This window comes from Mya arenaria, chromosome 1 (genome assembly GCF_026914265.1).
Source record: "Mya arenaria isolate MELC-2E11 chromosome 1, ASM2691426v1".
In the NCBI taxonomy this organism is placed as follows: domain Eukaryota; kingdom Metazoa; phylum Mollusca; class Bivalvia; order Myida; family Myidae; genus Mya; species Mya arenaria.
The window spans coordinates 925415-948253 of NC_069122.1; the positions used below are offsets into that span (position 1 = coordinate 925415).

General features: G+C 34.7%; 1 protein-coding gene across 1 annotated transcript; it reads right to left on the reverse strand.

Annotated features, from left to right (window-relative positions):
* Positions 1-3636: 3636 nt before the first annotated feature.
* LOC128234950 (transmembrane channel-like protein 1) lies at positions 3637-22285 on the reverse strand. Its single transcript, XM_052949604.1, has 19 exons — positions 22206-22285; positions 21904-21991; positions 21329-21425; positions 20391-20487; positions 19877-19946; positions 19546-19618; positions 18823-18995; positions 18292-18422; positions 16259-16403; positions 15744-15847; positions 15098-15176; positions 14095-14187; positions 13126-13258; positions 12300-12367; positions 10615-10728; positions 8721-8926; positions 6574-6753; positions 4310-4388; positions 3637-3757 (listed from the first exon to the last, which is right to left on the reverse strand). Exons 1-19 carry the CDS (start codon positions 22283-22285, stop codon positions 3689-3691), a joined length of 2079 nt encoding a protein of 692 aa, XP_052805564.1. The 3' UTR covers positions 3637-3688.
* Between the last annotated feature and the right edge of the window lie 554 nt (positions 22286-22839).

Genomic DNA, 22839 nt, shown 5'->3' on the forward strand with positions numbered 1-22839 from the left:
CTTGATCAGAAAAGATGACTCACTTACACAGTCTCAGTTTTACATATATATATAAAGGGAATAGATATTAAAAATATCATTCATTTCTTCCATTTCTCAAATTGTCATATTTGTTTTACTTCGGTCATTTTTACAAATAAATGATCATTCTTATTTTAAAATTTGATGATCATGTTTTCTTTCTGTCTTTATCAAATGCAACAACAGAAATATTGATTGCAATTCATAGTTATCCAAAACATACATGTTGGTTGATTTGCTGCAAAAATTCAATTTCATAATTAAGAAAAAATATATAAAATCAGGGGTATACTTGTCCGCCACTGGAGAAACCATGAATAGGATCAAAAAAATAAATAATATCAAGGAAAATATATAATTCATTTGATAATTTCATAACCACTTAACGGTTAAACCACATGCCAATATTTCCAGTAAGATTCTTTGACAAAAATCATAGAAATATTTGAATATATAACAATATTCAATCTGTAAACATTTATACAATATATGGTGCTCACTTACTTGCACACTATTATTTTTTCCTGTTTAGATCTTAAAACAATATCTTCATTTATATTGAAAACAATATGTGACAAATTAAAATCACAATTATTTATAAACAAAACTCACCTGTTTTAACAGACAGCTTTAAAATACAATTTCATTTCCACAGACTTTCACAGTTGCTTTTAAGTATATCACCACAGTATGTTGAAATCAAGTCTGACATGACAAACAGCTCAAACACCAATAAACTAATAAAGCATCCCTAGAGGTTTAACTCTCTGGGCCAATCAGATACTACAGGAAATGGTAAGAAGAATGTCTGGCTGCCTGGCATGTTAATCCTCTGCATCTGTATGACCCCTTTATGGCCCTGTTCTCACAACATGGTGCATTCCTTTACTTGCATGGGTTTTACCAATTAATAGTGCTATGGCAACACTGTTTTATTGCTATATGGCACTCTTAAATCAACAGGGATTTATAAATCTCTTCCTGTGCAGTGTCAATCAGCCAGAAAATCTCCTACTTGTGGGAACAATATGACAAGTCAATTTACATTATGATGTTTGTTTCATCATTTGGACAAAATATAAACCAAATATATACAAACTATTGTATAGAAAATTACATCAAAATGCAAATATTATTATCTTTGATATGTGACACTACTCAATCTATGAAGACACAAAAGAAAAGAAAATTTAACTATTTTTCCGCATAAAATATTGTTATTTCAATTTAAAACCAGTGTGAATAAAAGATTCTGATGTCCTTCATATGAATTTAATTCCATATTGTATTTTGTCTTTCACAAATTAAAGCAGTTATGTTTATACCCAAAATAAATAAATTGGAAACATAAATATGAACAAGACGCCAAAACTCTTGATTTTATTACATAAAATGAAAACTTAAATGCATAATTGTAAACGCACACCCAATGACCGCCCACCCGCCCAACTTTCGCCATTCTATAACCCGTAATTTTCCAATGAAAAATCCGGCTAAAAATGCAACCTGATCTCAATGTCAGCAGTATTTATTATTTCACTGATTACCGGCATCCAAAAATTGGCTCATTTGAAAACAAAATTAAATAAGTTGTCAAAACAGTCAATCTGTGCCCCCCCCCCCGCTATTCCCTTGACCTGGGGGGGGGGGGGTTTAACCTGGTCCAGTTAATGACTAACTTACTAGCATGTATGATAAATCACATCAATTACACTTTTAAACTAGAAAATAGACACCATTGAACATAAAATTTATCAAACATTATCATACAAAAGAAATAGTTTCTTACATTTATCATACAACTATCTGCAGATATAGAAGGTCAGTTGATATTTTATGCAAATAACACTCCACACCAATTCAACACTGTCCATGTCAAAATTAAAACTAAGGGAAGTAACTAACAGATAAAAACTCAGATATAAAACTCTATTCTTTCGGTTGGAAACAATATTATATGGGGTGAGGTACGGATAATATCCCCCCCCCCCCCCCCCCCGGATGATTGCCCCCCCAGACATTAGCCCCTAGGACCACAACCAGAATGTATTTGGTTTAAAATGTTGGAAGGGGGGTTTGTGGGTGCTCCCCCTTGTTAACAATTTCTAGTCTGAAATTCTGAAATGGTGCATTTTGAACATATTATTATTACTTCTTATCAACATCAAAAGTTAACTTGGACGATTTTGTTTGGGGGGGGGGGATAGGGGCTTACATCTGTGCACTGCCCAGCCCCTCCACAAATGGATAACTCCCATGAATAAGACCTAGACTATCGTTTTTCATCTTATAGGTTATTTTTGGCAAAAAATACACCGGGTATAAATTCAAAATATAAACAAGAAATGGTTATATATGTAATTGTACTAAATTGATTTCTTGCACGAGGGTGACAAACCACTTAAGTCAGATATAATATATGAACTTGTTAATCATATGCCCTATGCCGATAATTGTGTATGTGTAATCGGGTATTCAATGTGTATATATAGCGGCACTCTGGCTATTGAGCTATAGCTTTTATAGCGACACGGTAGAGTACTGTCCGTCTGCAGAGCGAGAGGTCGTGGGTTTGAACCCCGAAAGGTTCACATAGCAATTTGTGCAGTCTGTTACATATGTTTCACGTTTAATTCCTCATACTGAGTCATGACCAATGTTCATTACGACATCAAGGCTTTCTCAATACATCTCCATACATGTATATCTCAACATTTATATTGAATAACAAATTGGCAACTAGAACTTAAAGATTGTCAGCAATACACTATTGAAGCATTATAATAATTGTATACACAAATGTACCTAAGTTTGTACTAGTATGTCTATGAGGTGAAATAAGCAATTATTTTGAATGTCTTTATCTTATATCAAGTCCGAATGTTTAAAAAACATTCAAAAACAATTTCAGCTCCAAAACAGGAAAAATAGCAATTTGTTCATAACTGCAGATGTTTACAGTGTAAAAGTACAGTGTCAATGTTAGTCCACAACTCAAAGTTGTGACTAACATAGAACAAGGCAGTTAGCATAAGAATGATACATGTTCATCATTTCCAAACACATGAGTCACATCCTCTCCACAACTACTCCCTCATGCTGTGACTTCTTCAACAACTCAATTTACTTCTTATATACATTCAATGTTAAAGCTGCACTCTCACAGATTAAACATTTTGGCAACTGTTTTATTTTTTTGTCGTGGAACGACCCAATTTGTTCGAAAATGCATGTAAACCAGTCATTTAAGACTGCTGACAAAAAGAGATTGCAGATTTTTATATTGAAGTTCAAAAAATGATTAAAGCCATAAACCATTAACTTAAGAACAGATAAATGAAAATCTGCAATCTGATTTTTTGTCAGCCATCTTTTATCATTGGTTTGCAGATATTTACGCAAAACTTTGCTCTTTCCATGACAAAAAATAAAAGAGTTGTAAATCTGTGAGAGTGCAGCTTAAACACAGTCTCTCCACAACTTCCCCCAATGTTTTCAACAATCCCATTGATTTGTTAACACAGTCTCAACACTTGTACTCCCATACTTTGTTATATATTCAACACCTACATTTACTAGTATTATTCACATCTGAAGTCAACACAGTGTCTCAACATCATTTCAATATTTTCTTTTTGTTCTTATTCACGTCCAAGGTCAACACGAGTCAAAGTCTCTCTACAGCTACCCCCATACTCTGTAACTTCTTCAGTAGTTTTTCATTCTCTTCTCTTTCCTGTCAGAAAAAAAAGACATCAACCAAAATATATTTAGTCTTTACACAAACAATAAATGAGACCTTTAAATTTCAAGGAGTATCCTAGTTACTGCAGTCATACCAAACTTCTACACTGTGGTTACTTCCCTTAGCTGGCAGTATTGAGTAATCTTGTGACTTCCATCACTTATATCACGTGATGATGATTGTCTATATATTCAAGTCTTAGATATGAAAAATGCAAAATGTCTTCAACAAAACAGCTATAAGGTAAATGAAATGATTTCTAAAAAAGTATGAAATCCTGATTTTTTTTTTCAGAAGTTGTCCTGCTCGACAAGGGAAATTACTATGAAGGAAAAGGGGACACACCCTAAACAGTTTAGCCAACAAAGTTTTCACTAGTGCTGTTGTTATTATTATTATCATTGTAATTATTATTCCATTTTTTTTATTATTATTATTATTATTATTATTATTATTATTATTAGTTATTATTTTATAAGTCCTGAATGGGTTTGGTTTCTAGCTTGTAGTGGATACATTTTGAAATAACTTTATAACACAAACCTGTTGCAATTCAGTATGAATTATGACATTCTGCTGTTTTTCGAGGCCAATCCGCTGGTTCAGGTGAAACAGTATTGATCTTGAAAAGACAAAATGATACAATATAAACATGAAATATGATTTTAATATATATCAAAGAGTATCATTAATATCATTGCAATTATCACTCTAGTACTAAAAGTCAGAAAGACATATTTTGAAGGAGTGAGAGTTGTTTAGGTGGAATGATGACCACCTCTCACCCAACTAATGGTGGAATTGAGCCTTACCAGGGCAAGAGCGGTCTTATGGTTAAGGTGTGCATCCTGGATGATGATCAAACATAATAAAGCAATCTCTGGAGTGATCAATGTCAGCCTAAAGCTGTCTTCACAATCCAACCAAAATAAAATAGTATGTCTTAAAGGGACTAGACACCAGACAATACAATTGCAAGAACAAAAAAAATGCCAAAACCTTGCATAACATTGATATTATTGTGTACAATGCATTGAATCTTACCAACAAATGTATCACATAGCTTACAACCCTCTGTCTGTTACAGTATTTGCACAGTTTTCCAATTCAAAATTTACTGGGGTTGTCTCCCACGTAAATCCCAGTAAGTTTAACAAGAGTTGTCATATGACAGCGCACTCAACCATTTGTCTTAGAAATGAATCAATAATGATGTACTATATGCGCCTTTCAAAAGCAATTATAAAAAAGATAAATTAAAAAGTAAGCAAAAAAATGTTGCAATGCAATAAAACCAGGTTTTCAATGACTGACAAAAGAACTTCAGTCTTCATTGTAAGATTCAATTTTAATTGTTTGGTTTTTTACTATTTGTATTCACAGTGACCTTGTCCTTCGTCCAAGGGGCCTCAAATGCAACCAAATGTTAAGCATCAATAAACACTTCCTACATTCAAGATTGGTCAACCCTAACAATATGTCAACCCTAAATCAGTTATTCAGTATCAAACATCTATTTTAAGTAAAAGTTAACTTGACGTTGACCTTGACCCTAGGGTCCCAAATGCAATCCCATTAATGGTATCCATAAACTCTTCCTATGTACCAAGTTTGATTGCAATATGTCAACCCCAACAAAAGTTGTTCAGTACCAACAGTTTTTTTTACTATTTCCAATCCAAATGTTATTCCATGAAAGTCTGCATACTGCATAATCTCTTCCAATATACCAAGTTTGGTCACCATTTGTCAATCCTAACTAAAATTACTCAGTACAAACTACTTTTCTATTGTTTAGTTACATTGACTTTGACTTTAGGGGCCCAAAGCGTAATCCCATAAAAGGTTGACATAACCTCTATCTGTATACAAAGTTTGGTTGCAATATGTCAACTCCAACGAGTTATTTAGCGCCAACCACTTTCTATTTTTAGTAACCTTGACCTTAGCCTAGGCTTAGGGGACTCGACCACAAACTCATGAAAGGTCTGAGGCGAGTTTGACAGCGCCCTCATGCCGGCACACTCCAACAACAGCATAGGGTACATCATTCTAATAACCAGTTTTCACTTTGGTTGAAATGTAAAAAAATGTTCCTGTCAAAAGCAATAAAAAAACAACACCTATCAAGGGTTATTGAGTAACCTGATTGCTTGGTGGCAGTAAACAACTTTGTGAAGTATTCAGTCAATTGATTGAAGGGTATTGAACAAATTAGTGAAAATGCCAACTTGCCCTAAAACTTTAACCTGACACATTGTGCACTAAAACTTTAACTTTTATCCTTTAGTCAATTTTGGGCAATAACTTATTTAGGATCATATGGAATGATACAACCTCAAAGTGTGATAGTCCTGAACAATTGTGTGAAGTTTTAAGGGAATTGAATGAAGGGTATTGGAGTATTAAGTGTAAATGCTGACCTGCCTGATGCCAACGTGGATGAGAGTAGTAAAGCCTCCTTATTCTTTGAATAGTCAATGCACAAAGTGTCAGTATATTTATCTGTAATCATATACAGACATGATTTAAACTGAGAAACCATTCTACGCTAGTTTTAAATAGGGAAGTATAGATGAGACAACATCTATTGCATTTATTAATTTAGTTATGAAATATCATGTAGTATACTATAATCAGCCTCTAACTAGCTCGCATTGCCAATTCTATGCTTGTTTTGAGCAAACACTGTGTATGCTGTTTTTTTTACCATATGATGTCCTAAGTCCCTATAGAACTAAAGAAGCTTAAGAGCAAATACTGACAGTAGTGTTCACGTTGATAGTACAAAAAACATAGGCACTTACAACAAAACGAAGAAAGCGGGTATCAGCACAATCTCCGAAACGAGGTATTTCAGAGTGGCCTGTAACCAGGGCACCTGCTGTTCCCAGAAATTTGTATAGGACCTGGTTGGCTTGTCCGCGCCCCAGGGGCCGCAGAAGGAGTCAGGTCGCTCCGTGTGACCTAGATTCACTACCTCTGAACTGGAAAAGTAGTTCAGGAATTTCAATGCAAAGGTTGAGCATCATATTTTAGCAATGAAAATAATTATAGTATGTGACAGTTCAGCAAGAGCATCAAAGAAAACAGTAGTGTATAATTATACACTTATACACATGTCTTTTCAGCAGGAGCATAAAAAGAAATATTAGCTTCTTTGAATTTTTTTTATAAAAAGAGATGAATTTATTTTTTTTACATATATATATTATTTTTTTACATAATGTTTGCAAAAGCTTAAAATCAATTATCAATAAAGAACAGGTCATGAATACTTCAAAACTTGTTGATTTTGCTTTAAAACTTCAGTGTTCCAGTTTTAACATGGTCAAAACAATATGTTACAATTTATTGTAATACTATAATTAAATATATATGTATTGTTATTTCAGTCCAGTTTGATTACATTTGTTAACGAAGTGTATTATTTCTGAAAGCAAGTATGTTTCTTGTTACTCTGATTCCAAATTATTACCAAAATGTTGAAAAATACATGAAATAAAAAATTCCCACTTGTGTGATGTCCTTTTTATCAAACAAATCTAAAATGGGGATACGTCTTCTCCAATAAATATTCTTTTTTGCCCCGTTCGTCTGTAGGACTGTATGTCACACTTTGTTTCCGCTCAATAAATTGAGAATGCTATGACCCAGAAACTTCATATTTGGGATGCAGGTTGGTCATGCTCAGTAGATTACCGCTACCAATTTTGCGATCAGAAGGTCAAAGGTCAAGGTGAAAAATTGGTTTCTGAGCAATCACTGAAGATCTTTTGAGCCCAGGAACTTCATACTTTGTATGCAAGGTGGTCATGACCAGTAGAACAAAGGTCAAGGTCCTGGTGACCTTCAGGTGACAAACGATATGTTGGCGGGGACCTAAAGCAGAAAAGTGTTTACCACTCAAGAACTATAGAATGCTTGCACCCAGGAACTTCATACTTTGTATGTCAATTGGTCACGATGGGTAAATGACCCCTATTGATTTTTAGATCAGAAGGTCAAAGGTCACAGTCGCAGTAAAAACACAAACGGTTTCCGCTTAATAACATATGAATACTTGCAACCAGGATCTTCATACTTGGTATGTCTGACTTGTCATGACTAGTTGATTATCCCTATCAACTTTGAGATCAGTAGATCAAAGGTCATGGTCATGACCTTGAGGTGAAAAAATGGTTTCTGGCACCCAGGGTCATCATACTTGGTATGCCAGTTGGTCATGACAAGTTGAAGATACCTATTGATTTTGAACACTTGCACCAATGCAGTATTTTCAAACTTGGTATGCCAGTTGGTCATGACAAGTTGATAACACCTACCCCTATTGATTTTGGAAGCAGTAGATCAAAAGGTCAAGGTCAATTCAGGCGAAAAATAAACAGTTTCCTGTTTTATAACTAAAGAACGCTTACACCAAGGAACTTAATAGGTGATATGCCAGTTGGTCATGACTAATTGAAGACTCTTCTTGATTTTGGGATTAGTAGGTCAATGTCACAGTGACGTTGAGGTGAAAAAATGGTTTCCGCTCAATAACTAAAGAAAGCTTGCACCCAGGAACTTCATACTTGGTATGCCAGTTGGCAATGACTAGTAGATGACCCCTATTGATTTTCAGGTAAAAGGTCATGGTGACTTTGAAGTAAAATAACTGTTTCTGCTGAATTATTAAAGAACTGTTGGACCCAGAAACTCCATTGTAGGTTTGCTAGTTATTTGTGACTAGTAGATGGCCCAATAAATTTAGAGGTCAGTAGGTCAAGAACACTGTGAACTCATTTTTTTTTATTTGGGGTTAAACTGGTTTCATAGCACTTAACCACACATTTCCAAAGTATTTATTTGGGGCTAAACTGGTTTCTGAGCACTTAACAGAACATGTCAAAAGTATTTTAGGGGGGTAATCAGTCTTTATGCAAATATAACCCAATACTTTGGAAGAGCCTACCTGCCTATGATGACGGAGAATGGCAGAATGAGTAGAACCACACTGGCGAGGAGGAAATAGGAGAAAAATGCTGTGTTTCTTGACTGGTTCCAGCGTTTTATTGGGGGTTTACACGTGTAGGAGACAACTGTATAGTTCACGGCCATGAAGATTAAGTTTGATAGCAATCCTACCAGTGGCATCACAGGGCAGGCCACAGTACCAACCTGCAGTTGTAGAAAAAAGGGTGAGTACAATTTGTATGATAAAACAAAACTAGAACTCCGCGAGTCGGATGTGTCGCCTGACGAATTATTTACTGTCGACATTATAGCTGTTAGATTGGCATTTTATTCATTTATAGAAAATGATGTTGCCATTTAACTTTCAAGTGTAGGTGGCATTTGAACCCTCAATCAGATATACCTACGGAATAAGTTTCAGGTTGAAACCTCCTATAGTTTACGAGATATGCCACGGACAAAACCTAAGCAAGAAAATTAACAAAAAGCCCAATAACTCTAAAAATATGGCAGCAAGAGTAACGGTTCTTGTGCACTGCACTTGCCCTCAATAAGATCTATCTAGCTATGAAGTTTCAAGTTGATACCTCTTATATTCTTCAAGATATGCCCCGGACAAATCTTTAAGCATGAAAATTAACAAAGGGCAATAACTTTAAAACTAAGAAAGCAAGAGTTACTGTTATTGTGCACTGCACTTGCCCTCAATGAGATATATCTAGCTATTAAGTTTCAAGTTGATATCTCTTATATTCTTCAAGATATGCCCCGGACAAAACTTTAAGCATGAAAATTAACAAAGGGCAATAACTTTAAAACTAAGAAAGCAAGAGTTACTGTTATTGTGCACTGCACTTGCCCTCAATGAGATTTGTCTAGCTATGAAGTTTCAAGTTGATACCTCTTATATTCTTCAAGATATGCCCCGGACAAAACTTTAAGCATGAAAATTAACAAAGGGCAATAATTTTAAAACTAAGAAAGCAAGAGTTACTGTTATTGTGCAGTGCACTTGCCCTCCATGAGATCTATCTACATATGTAGTTTCAAGTTGATAACTCTTATATTCTACAAGATATGCCCCGGACAAAACTTTAAGCATGAAAAATAACAAAGGGCAAAACTCTAAAAATATGGAAGCAAGAGTAACAGTTCTTGTGCACTGCACTTGCCCTCAATTAGATCTATGTACATATGAAGTTTCAAGTTGATACCACTAATAGTTTAGGAGATATACCCCGGACAAGCGAAAATGGGACGCGGACGCCGCCGCCGCCACCGCCGCCGACAAAAGTAACCCCTATATGTCGTCTTTTCAGGCGACACAAAAATTGTCCTTAAGAGACCATGGATATACATCTAAGACGTGTCTTCAGCCTGTTACTGAAAAGATTTCCATCTTGAAGAACTTAAAACGCACTCCAACTGATTTCGCGTTGGCAACATATTTTTTTAAACATTGTTTAAATTATTTAACTTACTTTTACTTTTCGTCACATATTTAAGAAAGAATCAAGTACTGCAGCCACGTTTATAAAGGTTTATTGAATGGTCAATATTCATTGAATAATTACTATTACCAATAAAATGATGTGCAAACTTATCGAAAGACAACCTGTAGACAACTTAACCAAGTCTGAAACAATTGTCTGCAGGGCTCTTTTATAAACTGTTAAATAATATGGTTTATGATTTATCATTCAGTTAAGCACTGTGGTCGAATGCAGACAAAAACATGACCCTATAAAATGTGAGTCCCGGCTTTGAACAAAGAAAAGATTGATTTTCACTTTGGTTGAAAAACAAAGCAATATCACTTACGATAAGTTATTTTTGAATTGTTTAAAAACAAAAACAACATCAACAACTGACGAAAACCAAGTTCTTCCTACCCACACTAGAGCCTGTCTATACACAAGCACCAGGACTGCAGAGGAGATGTCAAACTCAGTCTTCTGTTTTGTCCATAGGTACTTGCCGAATGTTACTGACAACTGTGTCACTGTCTGATGAAGAGAAGCATGGCTTATATTAACACAATGTGAGGCAGAGTGAACTTCTTAATTTCCTCCATAAGTCAATGAAGTATTGGAAAACACTACAGAAAACATTTTCCAAAAAAAAACTGAAGAAAAAAACACATATTTTTCCCCCCTTTCACAAGAAGAACTGGAAAAAAAGGCCCTGAAGAAAATGTTTGATGGCAAATTATAAGTTAAACATGCACATTTCCTTATAATATACAAAAATTATCCCCTTTCTTACTTAAACGTTGTGAATGTTTACCCTTCCCAAAGGCTGCAGACCCTTTTCCCAATTTCAGAAAAAAAGAACTGAAGGTGTCGATTTATTTAGGAATCCTTGGATCAAGTTCATGCCAAAGGGAGAAAAAAACAGTGTGATTCAATTGTTAAACAAGAGATTGCTTTTTTGAAAAAGCACTTGTCTTCCTCATTGTGTGGTCGTAGATGAGAAATAATCAATGATGGACATAAAAATTGTACTTTTGGACTGGAGACGAACAAACATAGCAGTCATCTACTGGTCATGACCAACCTGCATACAAAGTATGAAGTTCCTGGGTCAAAGTATGAAGTTCCTGGGTCCAAGCTTTCATTAGTTATTGAGCGAAAGAAGTGTGACGTATGGACTGGTGACCAAAAAATTGTTTTTTACCTGAAGGTCACTTTGACCTTGACCTACTGACCTCAAAATCAATAGGGGTCATCTTATAATCAAGACCAACTAGCAAACCAAGTATGAAGTTCCTTGGCCAAAGTGTTGTTTAGTAAATTAGCGGAAACAGTTATTTTACTTCAAGGTCACCTTGACATTTGACCTACTGACCTGAAAATCAATAGGGGTCATCTACTAGTCATGATCCACTGGCATTCCAGGTATGAAGTTCCTGGGTGCAAGCGTTCTTTAGTTATTGAGAGGGAAACCGTTTCTTCACCTCAAGGTCACGGTGACCTTGACCTTTGACCTACTGAACTCAAAATCAATAGGATTCATCTACCAGTCATGACCAACTAGCATTCGAAGTATGAAGTTCCGGAGTACAAGTGTTCTTTAGTATTGAGCAGAAATCATTTTTAAGCTTAAGGTCAGCGCTAACATATCGTTTTTTTACCTGAAGGTAACCGCGACCTTGACCATTTGATCTCAAAATCAATAGGGGTCATCTACTAGTCATGAACAACTAGCATAACAAGTATGAAGTTCCTGGACCCAAAGGATCTTTAGTTATTGAGCGGAAACTGTTTCTTCACCTCAAGGTCATGGTGACCTTGACCTTTGACCTACTGATCTCAAAATCAATAGGGGTCATCTACTAGTCATGACCAACCAGCACACCAAGTATGAAGTTTCTGGGTCTAAGCGTTCTTTAGTTCTTAAGCGGAAATGAAGTGTGGCGTACAGACTGACGGACTGACTGAGGGACAGGGCAAAAGCAATATATAATATGTCTCCCCATGAATGGGTCTCCTAGGTACGAAATTGCTCCTAGGATTCCTGATGAATCGACAAAGAAGGAATACGGTATATGGTAACCCAGGTTTCAGTAGATACGTACATGCAGAATGGTGTCCATGATGACGACCTTGTACATTTCCTGCCCAAGAATGGTTCCAGCACAGCCTTCTATGGACTGAAACAAAACAGACTGAGTAAACTCCAAAAGTAAAAGCCACTTGCTTAGTATACTTTCAGGTTTATTCTCCAATTAATTCTCCTTATTTAGCAGGAACTAAATAAAAAACTGTCTTGAAAGTGTGAATTATTGAGATGCAATTTTACATTCTATAATGCAATAGCAGCTGCACCCAAAACCAGTGTTATGGTATTGATATACCAGGTTAGTGGTTGAGGTGACTGTTTTGTACCATGTTGTCTAGGGCAACTGCAATAACTAGCATGCAGATATATGTTTGTAGCATTCTTATTTAGCATCCCTGTAGATATTGCATGGTTAATCTCAACCTACATGTTGTTGGCCTGTTATGGGAGTTATAAATTTAGACAAAAACAAAATAAACTCTATTAAATTGCACAAATATATTGCACCCTGCCCCTTTTTGTTAACAGACACCAGACCATTTGTGGATAAAATTTCGGTAGTTCCTAATGGTCCATAAAGAGACATACATGTACTGGTTTTTATACTGCCCTTAAATTAACTTTGACAAAATGATGAAAGGTTTATGGTGAAAATGATATTCAAACACAACTAAAACATCAATAATACAATGAACACTACAGGGATCAAACCTTAATTTCTGTTTTTTATCGTGATCTACCGACCCCATTTTTTGAGGTCAGTGAAATCTAAACTAACTTATTTCTGGCTTTATAAAATTGTGAAATAGCACTTTCACCACAGGCTTTTCCCTAACAAATACTTACTGTTAACGTAATAGTCTCATACAGTGATGTAATCAATGCAAACAAGTTGGCCGTTCGCAGGAAGAAGATTCGTGTGAGGGTGATGTTTAACTCGACTTTTCCGTGCAGGTAATGCTCCATCTTTGGAAGCTGGGATGTGATAAGTGAGGAATTATAAGACAGCTAGGAAGTATTCCTTATACATTTCGATGAATCGTAGACTTTATGACAGTATGTTTTCTTTCAAACAAATTTAAAGCTAAATCAAATTCAAAACATTCATTTATAACCACACAAAATATAAGCATTTTATCAGTTTTAAAGTGTGAATGTTAAATTTTGGATGACAGTTACAATTCAGGAAGGCCTGTTCTTATAAAAAATATGCGAGAAGTTTAAACAAGGGGCAAATTGAATGATCATTAAAGCCAGAGTTATTGTCCTTGCTTCAATTCTACACATTGTCAGTCGGGTAACTTGTAAGCTAAGTTTCATGTGAAAATGTTCAAGGCTTCTTAAGTTTTAAAAGGTAAAAAGTTATTTTAAAGACAACCTTATCACAGCTAACAAAATACCGTAACTTTTCTTCTTTGCCAACAGACAAGCCAATAAACTCTTTTTTTTCTTTTTTTTTCATGGATACTTTTATTTATTCAAACATCAGTTCACAGCATAGCAAGCAAAACAAGATATGTACATACATACATCTAAGGTAACCTTACTTTCTTGTATATAATTATTGTTCTGAACATTTATTGATCAATGATATTGTGTAGGTTGCTTAAAAATTTAAGTAGGCACTTTCTGCTATAGAGCTAGTTGAAGTGCACTAAAAGGACACTACATGTAGCCCAAAAATGTGACATAACCCCATTACCATCATACATGTAAATTGTTTATAACTGATTTTAAATGCTGATCAAGTATTCATGGGTATTGGGGAATCAATAATTATTTAAAAGATAATAAAGCCAATAAAATGTTACCTGTCGAATGCAAACTGGCACAATGATGTTTATGAGGCTGAACACAATGGTGGTCCCATAGATGCTGAGAAAGTTGGATTCATTTTTACCACCCTGAAATAAAAATACACATGAATGAGGGCTGTAACCCCTCCCCTACCTACACAATCACTCCCTTCAAAACCAAATTCTCGTAAATGCTTGTTAATAAAGGTAATGTATTTAAACTTTGACAATTATGATAAAATCATTCAATTGTAGAATACCATTTTGAAACAAAACTGTAATTGATAAAATTTATTTTTAGTGGCATATGATTAAAAAAGCAAATAAATACAGACAGGTTAAGTTTCTTTCAAAGGCACCAATATAAACTCTGTGAAATCAATTAGTGAAAAGATTGTGTAATATCCCTTCAGAGATTGCGAAAAGAATCTATTCGATGAATGTTCTTACGATATTTTAATTGGCATTTATCAATTAATTAACTTTGATTGAAATTGATTGGAACACTGTTTATGCAAAAAGCAGGAGTATGCCTGGAAAGTTAGAATCTTACGCCTTACATTCTTTATTGAACAACCCATGGGTCACTAGTGAGATGCTAGAACGGTTGCTATACATACAGGGACGCTTATATCCACGATCCTATCAATATGATTATTCTTTGAATTCGAAACCTGAGGCAATAGCAATATGAATTTTGAGACATTTTTTTTTTGATTGGTCATACAAGACACATCTTGTTTGAACTTATGTCCTTGACATTTTGTTCAACCAAAACTATTATCTTTAGGCCGTCAGGAGTTTGTATTAAAGTTTATCCACAGGTAATCTTTTGGTTAATTTGCAGGAAGCAATCTCATTGATCAACAGCCATTATTGGATAAAAAATGACCAATCAATGATCTTCTCAACTAAATTTAACCAACAAATTAACCAGTTTTATACAATTAGCAGCCAATATTTTGTTGTATGCTTATTGAGATAGACCAAGGAGACAATGCGTTGAGTGAAAGCTTACTGTATTTGACACCATTTCATCGAAGGTCATGAAGACAACGAGAAACACAATGAGCGCACAACCACCGCCTATCAGGATTCTGGAAAAGAAATCATCCCATGGTACAATGGAACCTGCAGATACAAGCCCAGGTAGCAGTCTCAAGTCTCAGACTCAGGAAAGCACTTTTATTGAATTACAAATAATCTTTATTCCAATTGGTGTGCAAATACTAATGTCAGTTTCAAATATATCTAAAAAAAATATCAGCAAATGGTATCATTAATGCTCAATTAAAAGGAAAGTTACAATGAAATTAATATTTTCAGTTATGTCACTAAAGTCTGACTGTTATTGTTATCATGGCCCCATAATCCATGCAGATTCTTTTAGACACTGTTTAAGGCAAAGGTCAAGCAGACACTGACCAAAAGACATACAATTGGGGTTGAAGTTGAATAATGTTTACACAGATTACATTAGATGGATGAACCTCATTTACAACATCTCACATTATATAAAATTTGACAAATGAACCGACTCATTTCTAGCAGAATTCTAAGATAAAAGCTGCGGATGATGCTAGATTAGTGTTTGAATATAAGGCTCCAGAAACTTCTAGGTTTGAAACTTTATCAATAAAACACAGGAAAATATATGTACCTACATGGTAATTAGCCAAGCCAGGATTCGCAGACAATAGATCTTGCATTTCTCCTTCCGGCTCCACTGTTTTACATCCTGTGTGGCTTTAACTTCATACAAGTTGTCCTAGAAAGGAGAGAAACTATTTTTTAACAACAAAACAGTACACATGCAGTCTACATAGACATTAACCAGTAGAAGACTTGAAGTTGCTGTAGAGTAGAATTAGTAAAACAGGAGCACCAGTCAAAGCAAACATAAACATTAGCAAGTTGTTGTTTTTCAGTGGAATAAGAGGCATAAGTCAATATTTGTTGAACCTTGAGTTGCATGTGTGTTGTCTCTGGCAACGTGAGTGCACAGTAACAATTGAACTCTTAACTGTTTTTCATTTATTGCCTTTACACTTAGATGAATGACGAGGCCGATGCCAACATTGCCTGACTTTTTCTTCAAACAACAGACAACCTGAATATGATTTTTCTCCAGCCTTACTATTACTAAACCATGTATGAATAATAAATATTTCACTGTTACCTTCAAAACACTGGTAATTCCTTTTGACAAGTTGATGGATGCCTCCTCGGACGTGATGGAGTGATCCCAGGATGTCCATAGTAGCAGGTTAAACTTGAATCGCTTATCTTGCTCACGCCTTCTACTTCCAGACCCCTGGCGGAGACTGGGAAACAAATGTTAAATGTCAGTGTAGTCTGACAATGGGTATTCTAAAATAAACTTTAAATCAATTTTTAGTAGGCTGATATTGAAACATGATCGCTTTGCATGCCTTGATCCATGAAATAGTCCGGATGTAAGTCAGGGCTGGCATTCCTACAACAGCTGAAGTCATTTTTGGAAACTTAAGCCATTTTCCTTATTTAAGTGTCTCACTCACCAGACATATGATATGATGTAAGTTTATAAATGATACTTTCTGGAAGACTCTTTTCTATGACTTCTTCTTCAATATATGCACTTTTATGTAAATTATCTTATACACTTCTTTTAATTTGACGATTATAATTTTCTTTTACAGTTGACTTAAGTAAGGAAATGTCTTAAAGTAGCACACCCCTAATGAAAACCTCCACTTGAAACTCTTCAATCACACCCCTAATGAAAACCTCCACTTGAAACTCTTCAATTTTAATGCTTAAGCCTATGTTGTTAAGCACAGGACTACAAATCTTTTGAGGGTTTCAAGGTAATGGTTCAAATCCAGCCAGAAGCACAAATATATATTTATTGTTTTCTTCTTTGTTTTTATTAGCTAACATTTTTTACCAACGTTAATATTGTATTTTCATTAAAAAGTAATTAAATACATTTTTATACATAATTACTAGCTTCTGTGAAAATTTTATAACTTGCAGGCATGTCTGAAATAGGTGGTTGGGAATTGCAAACTTTATTTTTTTTTAAATGAGACGGTAAAACATTTTGATTTTTTGGCATGATGTTCCATAAAGATTAAAGATAATTATTAATAAGGAACAGGTCATGAGTATTTCTAGAACTTGTTATTTTTGCTTCTAAACATCAATGTTCCAAGTTTACGCGGTCAAAACAGAATGTTAAAATTGAAATACCATATAAGGCTATTTCAGTACAGTATGATTATATTTGTTGGTGATGTGATCAATAATGTATTATTTCTGAAAGCAAATATATTTCTTGTTTCTCTGATACCAAATTATAACCAAAATGTTGAAAAATAAAGGATTGTTCTTGTGTCTAGGGTGATTTCGTTTTTATCGACAATTCTGAAATGGGGGTAGGGAAATTCCAATTTAAATAAAATTGTTATTTGTCAATTGACGGTAAATTTCTTTTAAATTTAGTTTTTGAGTCCAGGAATTGATATACATTAATAAATTATCAAGCTGATCATAGTTTGAAATGGTGCCCATTAGGGGTGTGCTACCTTAATATGTTTCAGGAATATGGTCCAATTTTATTACCAGTGGGGCAACCTTTCATTGAGCAAGTGAGCTATTTTGTCTATATCTCATGTCAACAAAGTGTCTGACTATCATAAGTTCAAACAAGAAAGCCAAGAAACAAATGCGTGATTGCTCATCTGTCATTTTTCAGTTGAAAAATGGTCATAAAAAATATTAAAGCCAGAGTTATGGGCCTTGCTTTACATGTGCAGTGTTTCAGACAGTTTTTGAGTTATGGTCAATGTTACACGTTTATACGAAACCAATGACTACATCAAAAAGGCTTTGACATTAACCTTGACTTTTCTTAGATGAGCATAACTTTTAATTTCAAAACACGCAATTGTTTGCATAATTACAGTGTCCATCCCTGTAATTTTTTGAGCTGTTAGCACCTTGTGTTGAAATTTCATTTTGGTGTTCATTCGACTGTTAGCACTTAAAAACACACATACCTGCTGCAAGGGATTACGCAGAAATTTCAAAAGTATGTGGGCAGGCATATGTACATACATATAGGTAGACGAGGCTCACATTCTTCCGAAAAAATGAAGGTCAAGTTCAATGATAATAATGGACTGTCTAACCCAGTATGTATTCTGAAGTGTCCGCACTAATGCTTACCTGCTGAGGATGACAAAGAAACTGCCAAAGTATGTGAGCAGACACATGAACAGGTAGACCAAGCTGACATTGTAGCCAGGAATATCGAGGTCATACGAGCCATAAAAAAACCACATCTGGGCCAATACTCCCTGGAAAAAACATTACTTTCGTTTAAAGTAAAAAAAAAATTGAAATCATATAAATATTTTGCTTGTTTTTAATGCCTTACTTTAAAATGTTTTTAATTACTAGTAAAACTTGTTAAACAGTATAACTCAAGACCCAATTCAGGCGTCATTTGTCAACGTTTGTATATTCTTCAAGTTTACAGTCATCGAAATTAGACTTTTGGATGAACAAGCCCGAATTCTTATACTATTGCTTGGCATCAAATTTTTGAACAAGCCCTGCTATATAAAATGCAGAATTTGAGCAAGCCTGGAAGACATTTTACCAGTACAGGGCTTGCGGGCTTGTGCTAATTTCGACCACTGAGTTTATGGCAGATCATTTGAAGATGTCCATAATTCCATCGCCTTATATACTAGCCTTCCCATCAAGCAGGTTTTTGAAGGCGAAGCTCCCCTCAATGGCATCGTAATTAAAGAACACAGCTGTGGGAAATACAACAAAACCGAGCCACATCCCTGCCATCCAGAAGTCCAGTACAATCACCCAACGCATGAATACAAACAGCGAACCGATAGCTGAACCAAAGTTACCTGAAGTCGACAAATTGCTTTACTTACAGTGTGTCTTTTCATCATTTTAGGAATGCGGTCAGGGCCTTTTAGATTGTGTAAATGCGTCATTTGGACCAAATGTGGGAATTAAATTCTTGCGTAGAAATGAACAAGAATGCTTCTATAAATAAACAGAAGAGATATATATAAAGCATAAATGTGATAAAGTTTGTTTCTTTTAGAATACGCCAACTATTCCATACAAAAATAAATTTGGACAATTACGAAAGAAATTATATTTTTTTTATCAGGGATTCTAACAGCTTGTAATTGTCAATCCTGAAATAGCCTGTGGTCTGAATTGAGTATGAGGGATTCATGCCCGAATCAGGATAAAGGGGTTAAGACCCACTTTAAAAAAGATATTCTGAAGTCATTTCAAGGTACTTCCAACTGTTTATTCATGCAAATGTGAGAGTAAAAACAATATTTCCAACTGTACAATACCGATAGCCTGAAGTTTAAAGCTCTCAGTTATGATATCATGATTAATCGTGAACTTGAGAACCCTGTTAACAGTTAGACATACTTTCCATCTTCTTTATGTATGACTTGAAGATCAGAGACTCCTTTTCTTTTACCCTCCATCTTCGGTACCACACCTGGCAAACATCAACAAAAAACTATTTGTCATGCTGTATGATTCTCCCTATGTTTCAAAATGCAAGGTGGATTCGGCTTACCACCTGCTCAGTACAGGCACAATTTTCTTGGCATCTTATGTTGAACATTATGCATAAACATAATTATGCTTTTTTTTCAAAAATCAAATAAACCACTTGATCAACCGCTAGGGCTTATGGTATTTATATTCTATGTAATTGGATATGCATATAACTTAAACATTTTATTGTCTATACCTTGAGGTCATGGCACATCAGTTTCCAAAATCCCATGGCCCTCCGAATATTCTGCTGCTCCGGGGCGGATCTGTAAAACAAAAGAAAAGTAATGGCCTGTTTTTTTTTCTTTGTGGTTTACTATTACAAGAAAGTGCAGCCTTTTACATGTTAGTTTTCTGTATGTAAAATACTAGAATTAGTAATGAGACAGATATTTATTATTCTAATTTTACTTTGATGTTACCAGTTTTTTTTTATTGAATGTAGAAAAGTATTTTAAAAAGTAGACTCTTGGATTTTACAATAGAAAGTATGCATTTATACTCCCCTATATATTTTTAAAACTATTGTCTGCAAACTGCACACAATATTAATTGACTTATATTGCTTAAATTGCTTTAGTCTCATTTTTCCCTGTGTACTTAAAAATATATAGAAGTAAGTTTGACCAGATTTTTTTCAATATTTTCTCTTGCATACTATCTATCCTAGCAAATTGTATACAGTAAAATCGGGCATGTTTCCCCCTCACTGTTTTTTCTGTTTTGAGGCTGCCAGTATGTCCTCCAAATACATGTCTTCGAGCTGCTCTGCTTCGTTAAAGTTTGACTTCTCACATAGTGACAAACCTGATCCAAATAAATACAACTTGTTTAGTTAAATCTTATGATTATCTTCTCCTTTTCCGCACTAAATTGTTTATCGATTTTGAATATTGGTGGCCATTAAAAGATATCAGTCTTCACCTTTAAAAATCTTTAAAAGATATAATTAAAAGTTTTCTTCAAGGTTTAAGCATTAGTTTTGAAAATCTTATTCCCCTTAACAAATTTCAGAAGCAGTATGTTTTCATCCTAAATTGAGGATTAAGTGTTTTAGTATCTATGCATGAAAACATAATGGTCAGTGCACCTTTAGTTAAGTCTAAAGGCCTTTACAATTATCTGTGCACTGACCAAATATTTTTATACACATATGAACCATAATTCTAAATAATTCAATATTTATATATAAGCATTTATTATTTGCAAACAATGCTTAATTTTTCTGTTTGAATAGCTTGTTAAAGCGACAACACAAACATTTTTACCATCATAAAACGTCTGACATTTGACCAATCACAACTGTTGTTTTTGTACTATGATATCAGAAGAATTTCGAAGATTATGTCAATATGTTCAACCAAAGTTTATCCAAGAAAGCCCAACAGGAGTGTAAAAAGGTGATAGCCATTCCCCAAGTATCCACTTCAATATTTTTTTTTAAATATTGGCTTTCTTCTATGCTTTAGGAAACCCCTTACTGCAGGATCAAGTGTGTTTTTTGGTGACTTATACTGGATTAAAACTATATTGTCCATCAAATCTATAAAATTGATCATTCCCTCTCCTCCCCCACAACCCTTTACTTTATACTTTATAGAAATATAGTATAATATATTACTGAAATGTTAAGTCAGTTGTAAATTACCTGAAGCCTGCCTATGAGGTTCATTTTTGCCACTTATGACAGCCTTTGTGAGCGATGCAGCTTTGGACAATTTCCTGTGCAATGTTATGGGCTCCTCCTGAAATACAGGGAAACAAAATAGCATTTTATTTCACAGTTTTGAAAGTCTTGTAACAGTGCATGAAATTGGTAAAAACAGGTCGTAATTGGGAACTACAAACTCGGCAATGTAATGAAAACCTGGTGAAAATAGCGATAAGCAAAAAGATGGATAAAGGAAACTCAAAAAGGTTTCTATGGGCCTTCCACATGTTAAAAAAAGAGCAACAATTTTGACCAATGTGAGCTTTAACATACAGAGATAAGTGTTGCTGGTGACACAGTCTTGTCGTGGGGAAAAAGTGCCTCCAGTTATTTTGAATTTTCAAATAGTTTTCTCGGTCAATTAAAGTTACTGTATGGACATAAAAAGAACAACTTCTTGGGTTCCCCATCCCCTAACCCTACCCCATTCCACCCCTTAATCTGCTTTCTAATGTAATCATTAGAATTTCCACCATTTAGTTGATTTGTTGTACATGAGGTGGTATACTTGCCTGATCATACCAGTCTGCACTATGAAAACTTGACACAGGCTTTGGATCCTGGTCAACCATTTCAATGTTGTACCCTTCCTCATCATCTCTGAAAGTGAATGTTTATTGAATTTGTTTGACAGACAATAAGATTGCAATATTGAGGGCGTAAAATATATTTTAAAGTTTTAGGGCCTGCATACATGTACCAACAATTACACATTTTTGTGATTTTGCATACCGCTCTTAAGGCATGGTCAGTAGATCTAGCACCGGGTACATTTTGGCCAGTACCCATGTTGTACAATTTCAGTATAACTTGCCTGACTAATACAACAATGAATTTTAAATTATGCTTGTTGACGTTTCTTCTCAGTAATGGCAAGACCTTCAGAAAAGACATTATATTACCTTTTGAGATGTTTTAATGTGTAGCAGTCATCGAAATTAGACTTTTGGATGAACAAGCCCGAATTCTTATACTATTGCATGGAATCATATTTTTAAACAAGCCCTGCTATATATTATTCAGAATTTGAGCAAGCCCGGAAGACATTTTACCAGTGCAGGGCTTTCGGGCTTGTGCTAATTTCGACCACTGGTGTAGTAAAACAAACACACAAAAAACAAGGAATGGAAGCCAGAACTAGGTCTCAGTGCACTTTTTAAAAGATAACTTTACTCTTTCTGTGGGAATGAAATTCAACAATGCATTGTTAAATATTGTGGAGTTACAGTTGAAGAATAAAAATGTTAAAAAAAAAGTTCCCTATATGTGCATTATTGTTGCTATTTGGTACAGTTCTATACTGTACTCTAAATTCACTGTACAGTACACAGTGTAACGTTACTTTGTTTTTTCTCCAACTAAAATATTTATACAAAAAAGAATACAAACTGAAATATTTTTTATGAAATTTAAAAAATATATATATTTGATCTCTTGGAAAAACTACA